The sequence below is a fragment of the Phaethon lepturus genome, unplaced genomic scaffold (genome assembly GCF_000687285.1).
Source record: "Phaethon lepturus isolate BGI_N335 unplaced genomic scaffold, ASM68728v1 scaffold14662, whole genome shotgun sequence".
Classification (NCBI taxonomy): Eukaryota; Metazoa; Chordata; class Aves; order Phaethontiformes; family Phaethontidae; genus Phaethon; species Phaethon lepturus.
In genome coordinates, this window is record NW_010522699.1 from 50884 (window position 1) to 59349 (window position 8466).

Below are 8466 nucleotides of genomic sequence, written 5' to 3' on the forward strand. Positions count from 1 at the left end.
TTGGCAATGAAAAGCTGGACACGAGCCGGTAATGTGCGCTCGCAGCCTAGAAGGCCAAACGTATCCCAAACTGCATCAAATGCAGTGTGGCCAGCAGGGCGAGGGAGGGGATTCTGCCCCTCTGCTCTGTTGAGACCCCACCTGGAGCACTCCGTCCAGCTCTGGAGCCCTCAGCACAGGGAAGACATGGACCTGTTGGAGAGGGTCTAGGGGAGGGACACAAAAATGATCAGAGGGATGGAACAGCTCTGCTGTGAGGACAGGCTGAGAGAGCTGGGGTTGTTCAGCCTGGAGAAGAGAAGGCTCCAGGGAGACCTTATGGCAGCCTTCCAGTACTTAAAGGGGGCTTATAAGAAAGATAAGATAGGCACAAACCTTTTAGCAGGCCCTGTAGCAATAGGACAAGGGGTAACAGTTTTAAACTAAAGAGAGGGTAGATTCTGACCAGATAGAAGAAAGAAATTTTTCACACTGAGGGTGGTGAAACTCTGGCCCAGGTTGCCCAAAGAGGTGGTAGCTGCCCCATCCCTGGGAACATCCCAAGTCAGGCTGGACAGGGCTCTGAGCAACCTGATCTAGTTGAAGATGTTGATGATGTTGCAGGGGGGTTGGACTAGATGACCTTTAAAGGTCCCTTCTAACCCAAACCTTCTGTTATCCTATGATCTTCCATGTAGGATGTTCACCAGAAGCTCATGCCAAGCAAGATTTCAGTGGCCAGCAATGAGAAAAGCTTGGGATAACACAACCTAGCCTCGTAGTAATAACCCAGAATCACAGGTAGCCTCAAAGAAGTAACACCAGTTACTTACAGTAACAGGCCCACCCTGCTGCTAGGGCTCAGTGGTGGGGCAGCAGATATGCTCTGAAAGCAGCTGAGCTGAAACTAATAATCCATCCTCCTCTGCTGTCTGATCTTTCCCCTTTGACTCCAAGATCCAACGCACAAGGAAAAGAGGCCACAAGATGCCACAGCAGCACACAAATGATGCCCAAGCCTGAGCTGAATGCCACTCTGCTGTGGGTACCGCTAGCTAAACGCTACAGAAGCAAATGGAGAGATGGATCAGAAGCTGTACATGCATTTGTCCAGGGGTCCAGCACTATCGGCGAGCTGCCAAGAATAAAACAAGTGCTATGATTGTATCTCCTTGTCGAGGGGATGAATGACTGCACAAATGAAGTGCTGGGGGGAACTGTAAAGGCAATAAGATTATTCCTGCCACTGCATGTTTTCAAAGCAAGTGGAGATATCCACCTTAAATGAGCTGTGCTCACACTTATAGTAGTTTATTCCATTTCTACTTGCTGTCTTGTTTTTCTTTTGCTCACACATGCTTACAGTCCCTATAGAAGAGAATGGAGATAAAAGTAACTGCAGTCTAAGCTACTGATTTAATATGCTGCAAAAAGAGTAGGACATGGAAACAAAGCTGAGTTTTTGGGCACACTGTGAGAATCCTCAGCCACCTCTCTCAGAACTGGTAGGAATAGCAGGAGTTAAAATGTTTTGAGAGAACGATTCCAGTGCAGAACTTCATCAGAGTGCCTTCACTGTACAGGTGCTGTTTAGGTACTACTTCTACCTCTAATACTGACATTTTTTAAGTCACAGACCTTCTGGGCTCTATCCACAGACAAAATCTGACTCTGTATTTGTCCTTAATTGCATCTCCATATTTCAGATCACTAACAATCTTGCTTGTTTATGTGGTCTTCAGGGATACAAATTTTGGCTTTGGACTTGTTTTGTAAAGTGCCACATAAATAATACATCATCCAGGGACTGTAACAGCACAGTCATTCAGGCTTTCTGCGAAACACTTAAGAACAGTAATCAGCATCATGGAATCAGCATCAGGCATCAAGTATACAAAAATAACTGCTATCTAACCCTGATCTGCAGTGCCCAAGCATAATTCCACATAGAACTTTGCAGCAGGTGGTGGCACTAATTTGCACAGGCCTCAGTCATTTGTGCCAGGAGCGAAGGGAATCAGGTTTTGGACATGCTGTTCCACTCAGGAACCACCCATGCTTATTCCTCCCCACCTGGGGCAGCAGTGCCTTACCTGTACTAACACAGCTCTCTGCAGCGCAGGGGTGCAAGGGCTGGAGCTGCTGCCAGATCCCATCCTGGCATGTGGCGTGGCTTCGTGCCCCAGCACCGCTGGCCAGTAGAGGGAAGGCTGGATGCTGTCGCTTTGCTTTTTTCGGTCCTCGGCCTGAGAAGGAGAAAAGCAGCAGCATTTTGCACACTGAGCCTCAGGCTTTGCAGCCTGGATGTTCTCCAAGAGCGGCACAGCTGCGCATCGATTCTGACGGACCTCCCCATCGGGCAGAGGTGAGCCCTGGCACGACAGGAACCATTACTGCCTCTCCATTTGCAACTCTTCCTTTTCCATCAAGTTTCCAAACTGCAGCAAGGAAAAGGGCTTCAGTTGCCATGTGCTGTATTCTAGGCCATCCCATTTGCTGCAGGCTGGGACTTCAGTTGGGAGGAATCATCTGTCTATATTTACTTATCCTTGACAACATGCAGCCTGTTTTGCTGTGCATTTATTACCCTCTTCTACATCGTTGACACTACTGCATGTTGCTTTCTACTTTAAAACATTTTTAACACTATCTTTTGGTATGCTACTTGCACTATGGAAGAGACTGAAGAACATGATCTAGAAGGAGTAAAGGTCCTTTTATTTCCTGAGGGTATTGCTCATTACAAAAATCTTTATCCTACGGTTTTGACCCCACTACTCTTTCCAGTTTCATTCAACATGACTAATTCCCATTCTCTAGTGTAAACCTTCAGCATATATTCTGATTCAGCAGCCGAAATAAGCTCTATACAGTAAACTAGAGATTAATGTCACAAAAACACCCAGTTAACCGTGTTTGGGTGGGCATTCGTAATGGTATCTCTCACTATACCTGGATGTTTGTGCCTATGTCAGGGAGGTAAGCATATTCTTAACACAGCCTAGGAAACTGCTGAGGAGATGGAAAGTGATTCCATTTAGTCTCACAGATCTCAACTGGGAAAAAAAAAACCCAAAAACCAAAAAACAAAAACAGAACACCAATCTTCCCCTACCCCCAAATCTTATCAAAACAAGCAACCACAGCCAAATACCGTGAAATTCTAGCCCCAGTGAACTCAATTGTTATACTACCCTTGAGGCCAGCTTTTCACTACTTGCAAATCCTAATAATGAAAGACAAATTCTACTATAAGTGAGAAAGAAAATGTAAAGCTAGATATGATAATTTACCTCCCATCCCTGCGCCCAAAGGGTGCTTGCATGCAATATATCACGATCCAGATGCAAACTCCTGCAGCTGACACTCTGGGCTCCCAGAACTGATGCCAGCCCCCATCCAGTCACTGAATTAGTGCAGCATCAAGCCCGAGTCAGGAGTCCTTGCCTCTCGGCTCAATAGCTCCGGTGCCGGTGGGACCAGGTACAGCACAGGGTGAGCTCACATCTGCACGCACCAGGGAAAACCCACCCTGACCTGCCTGCGGCATGATGAGTGCAACGGCAAAGACAAGGAACTCCCAGGAAAGGGTTCTCTGTCTCCAAACATTAAACTTGAGGCTTTGTAGGGCTTTAGGGTTTTTTGTCTGTTTGTTTTTAATGCCTCGATACAACAATAATTCTGGAGAGTTTTTGTGTATCAATAATTGATCCTGCAAATGCCACTGAGCACTAAGTGTGCAAACAAAGAACTCACTCTTGAGGAGGTTATCGCTATCCCCATGCAGATCTCTCCCAACAGAGAAACCAGCTTCTCTTTGGCTAATAAACCAGGAAAGATCAATAACAAGAATAAATTCACTGAGTTGTCACTGTTAAAAAGTCAAAACTTAAAAGCACTTTTAAATTGTTGTGAACAATTATGATTGCTGACATAATTACAAAGTTTCAAACTTCAACCAAAAAATGCAACCCTGTACCACTAATTATGATTTTAGTGGAAAGGTCTGTGACTTCTAAGTAGTTCTGAGATTACGTAAGTAATACTGTAATTTGTCCTTAAAACTAGAGGATATTATGGCAGCCATAATGACAAGAGCCTCATATTGTGAACCTAAAAGGCAGGCAGCACTTTACCAGCAACCAGCAATATTTTATTTCACCATTAAAATAAAAGTTAACACTGACTGCACACTAAATTCCATAATACATTTCAGTCTGCTACAAAGGGGTCATTTACAAAACACACACCAAAACCAGAGAGGAGTATTTAAGCTGACATTTTGCACTTCTTTTGACTTTTAATAACAATGAAGTAGAAAAGAAGGTTAAATTAACTCAACTGAGTTGCATTTTCTCCCCACCCACTGAAAGCCTAGCAAAGGCAAAGCATTTCTACTGACTTTGGTGATGTGTATTTAGGAAAAACAGCTTACTTCTCTGGCCACACCCAATTTACTCCCCAGCTGGAATATGACCCAGCACTCCACTATCAAACAAATACTGATTTCAAGAGGAATTCATTCAAATTTCAGTAATGATTTGTTTAATCAGTCAATGCAATAAAGCCTTTGGAGGTAGGGCATTTGTTTTTTTGACAGTTAAGTTGTACTGCAGAATTATTCTCTTGTTTCACAAACTGTTACTCTAAGAAGGAGCTTAATAACTTTTGTTTTCCTGATTTCATATTGCTGCTTAGTTGTATGCAGACTCTATCCAGTTATTAAAATTCATAATTTCAACAACCCTAGCAGTTTCATTTACCTGTTTATCAATAAAGAAAATTTCAGCTAAGGGAACCAGTTGCAGCATGCATACGTGCACACACAAGAAGAGTTGAAAAAGAGGGTACTTGCTTAAAGACTGCAGCAAGATGTTAAGAAGCAGCACTCTGCATTTCTCCTCTGTGCGTGAGCTCTCCTCATGCCTTTGCTTGAGGATTTTGGGAAGATGCTTTGTCATGAATGCAGAGACCATCACATTTACTATTCTACTTCGACACAGTCATCCGAGGAGGCACGTGTGAGCTGCTCAGATTTTTGACATCAACCCAGACTTTAATAACACAACAAATTGCACCAGCTGTAGAACTGGGCTCACAAGTTGTGATTATACCAAAAAGAAAAATAAGTGTGCTGGGAATGATGAGATAACGTATGTGAAACGGACCCGTAGCTTTTCATAATAAAATAACAGTCAGCAGAACAAGTTGGTGGGCAGAAATACTTCCAGAGTTAGCAAAAGAGTGAAATGGATTATAATTCTTAATCAAGGACTACATGTGGCTACCCCTTATCCATCACATCTTATCTACCTAAAACCCTGGGAGACAAAGAACAAGAAAAGGCATCACAGCCTGACAGTGAGGCACATCTGTGCTTGGGAGGCATGATGCCATTCTGTGTCTGGGTCAGTTTTATGAACCCTAAAATCAGGCAAAGACATCTGTTAAACCTCAGATGATACTACCTTAATTCATTCCCCTGTAGAAGACAAAGGAATGACACCTGGTTGACCAGAAGGACCTTGTTTCCCCATTCACCAGTCAAACCCTACTCTGAACTTGAATAGAAGTGACAGAGTGACCTTTCCTTTCCCTTATCCTCTACATCAATGGAAGCCAAAGGCTTTACTGCAGCGTGTGTAGTAAGACACAGGTCAAGCTCCAGATTTAGGTTTAAAGATCAGCCTGTTCTCTGCCTCAGTATTATCGTAGCATCATAAACTGCAAAGCACCAAAATGCTACATTGGCCGAGACAGTACCTCTTTGCTTGTGCTGCTTGATGGAGGATGCACTGCTGAATTTGAACTCTTGGAAGGGTCCTTCTTCTTCTGCTTGTGGTCATGCTGGAGAGAGAGCAGCTGTGTCTGATCTTTGGGGAGAGTTCGATGCACCTTCCTGTTGTGCTGCATATCTTCCACCTTCTGAAAGCAAAGAGTGATGAACCTCAGAGAGAACAATGCCTTGCAGGACAACCACGTTGACTGGCTTTTCAAAGAACAAGGAGAGTACAATTCCAGCAGGGCTGACGGAACAGCCACAACCCCGAGCAATAGGAAGCATGAAGTGACCCCAAATGCTCTGCGTCTGGCTTTTGAGACAGCATGTCAGAAAACCATGTATTTTCTTTTTACTCTTCCTAAAACCAGAGGGCTTTAATCAAACACTCCATGCTTCTGTTTGATTACAAATCAGTTTGCTGCTGCATCATTAGAAAAACATTGTGGCCAAGGTGCCAGACTTGACAGCGAGACTTCAGCATTAAAAATAACCTCTGCTCCATTTCTATTTATGACAAAGAAACGGTCCTGGCTACAACCTGAACAGAAACTGAGGACTGGAGATTTAAGCTTAGGTTGAGCTGATGCTGGAAACTTTCAGGGTAAAGATATTTTAAATTGGATTGAAGTGACTGAAGACCATTTCAGTGCAGAGAAACGGCAGGGACAGGAGTGGGGGAGGCAGTGTCACTGCTGTAGATAAGGAGGATGACTCAGTAACACATCACTTAACTGAAAAGAAGGCTGAATCTGAGAACAAGAGGCAGTAAATGCATTAAAAAAGTCCCTCTCTAGTCTGTGACACAGAGGATGGGAACAGCCTCACGGAACCGAGGAAGACATCAGCTACTGCAACAGGGATCTCCGAATTGCCATCAGTAAATACTCTTTTCATACCTGCTTCTTTTCTGATTTCCTCTGTCCATCTACCATGAACCGTTCATCTTCTACAGCCCTTTTGTCTTCTTTACACCTCTCCTCTTTCCTCTGAACGGCTTTAGCCTCTGGCCACCTCTGCTCACACTCCTGCTGCCTTCGTAGCTCCTGCTCTCGCCTCTGATGCTGGAAGAGAGCCAGGGAATAACACTAACTTATTTTACTTTACTTTTGTACCCACCAATTACTTACACCAGTGTTCATTAACCACCAGGCCCATTTCCTGCCATGCAGTCCCTAACGGGGGATACCCAATACACTGCGCAGCAGCAGCACACAGCCACAAGCTGCCACCACAACGACTGCCAAACTTAAAGTGAAACCTTTACCCTTTTGGTAGCCGAGGGCAGATTTGCTGTTCACTTAAGCAGGCATGCGAGATCTCTGCGATGGCTGGCAGCTAATCTAATGACAAATGTCTTCCTGTCATTTTGAGAAGGGTTTTTCCAGAGTCCCTCCGTTTTGCTGGAGCAGCACTACGTTTCACAAATGCCAGCTTCGGAGTGTTTGCACAATGCTTGAATTTCGTCAGATACTCATGGGAAGAGACACGCTGATGATTTAGCAATGCCTCCAACACCATAGCATGTCAGACAGCTGAAAAGGCAGCAGCTATCTCGTAACATCTTAAACAGAAGCGAGGCCAGGACTCTGGATCAGACAGGCAGACTCTGAATTGGGCAATGCACATGAGAAAGAAATGGGATCTCTCATCCCATCTGCCTGGGCTTCCACTGCCAAACAAACTCAAGCAAAATGCCCTTCCTCTTCACAGCTCAGGGCAGATTGTCAGCAGGAAAAGGACAGAGCCCACTTAAAATCACTGTGTTCAAAAGTGACACAGTTCTCCCAAGGCTAAAGACTCCAGTCCAGGTGGTGCTGACAATTTAACACAGCCTCCTTGCCTTTCAAAGCCTACTCTCTACAGACAAATCTTCTATTTGTGATGAGACATGGAACAACAATACAAGCCAGTCCCTACATCCTCCAGCCTCCTCCTCTGTTCTTTCTGCTGCTCGATCCGTTTCTGCCGCTCTGTCAGCAGCTGCTTCTTGTATTTCTCCTGGTCCTTCAGCTGCTGCTGCTGCCGATGAGGGTCAGAACGGTTTTTGTTCTCCTGCTGCAGCCTCAGAAATTCACGGCGGAGAGTTGACTCCCCTGGGAGATTAACTATGGAGCTGAAACAAAGGGGAGGTTTCTACATGACTAAACATAACATTAAAAAGAGGATACAAGGTGCATTGGGAATTGCTTGTTGTCCTGTGTTAGCAAATTAAGATGTTCCAATAAATCTCCAGCATGCTGTCTATGCATCCAGACTTACTGTGCTACAAAACAGCCTGAAGCTGGTTACTGGGTCTTTCATTTGAGAGTTTCTTCCTTACTGCAGGGGAACTACGCAGCAGCTTATTACAGACACCTTAACACTCAGCAGATATATTTGATAGCTACAAAACGGTTAAAGCTACCAGAGAGGATACAGGAGACAAGGGATTCAGAGCAAGTTAAGAAAGCCATTCTGGCTGAGCAGGGCTGCCTTCAGTGATAACAGCTGGGGCAGTCAAATCTTCCATTCCAGTAATAAAATTAACCTTGGTTCTCCTTCATCTTCATTCAGCTCATCATCTTCCTCCTCACTTCCACTGTAATCATAGTCCGTTTCTTCTAAAAAAAGAGAAAAATAAACAAAGCCCAGTGGAGGATGCTGTTATTTATGATATGATCTTGAACTTTGTTTCCGAGCTCTAAAACTGAGCTATGTGTAGCTCA

General features: G+C 44.4%; 1 protein-coding gene across 1 annotated transcript in view; it reads right to left on the minus strand.

Moving 5' to 3' along the window:
• Positions 1-8466, minus strand: part of LOC104616778 (mitogen-activated protein kinase kinase kinase kinase 4-like) — a gene marked incomplete at its 5' end in the record, with an annotated part of 54752 nt that overhangs the window by 41465 nt on the left and 4821 nt on the right. The window contains 5 exons of the mRNA XM_010281898.1: positions 2073-2225; positions 5743-5904; positions 6658-6822; positions 7679-7874; positions 8289-8361. Of these exons, the coding sequence (XP_010280200.1) occupies positions 2073-2225; positions 5743-5904; positions 6658-6822; positions 7679-7874; positions 8289-8361 (749 nt within the window). The remainder of the gene's footprint in view (positions 1-2072; positions 2226-5742; positions 5905-6657; positions 6823-7678; positions 7875-8288; positions 8362-8466) is intronic.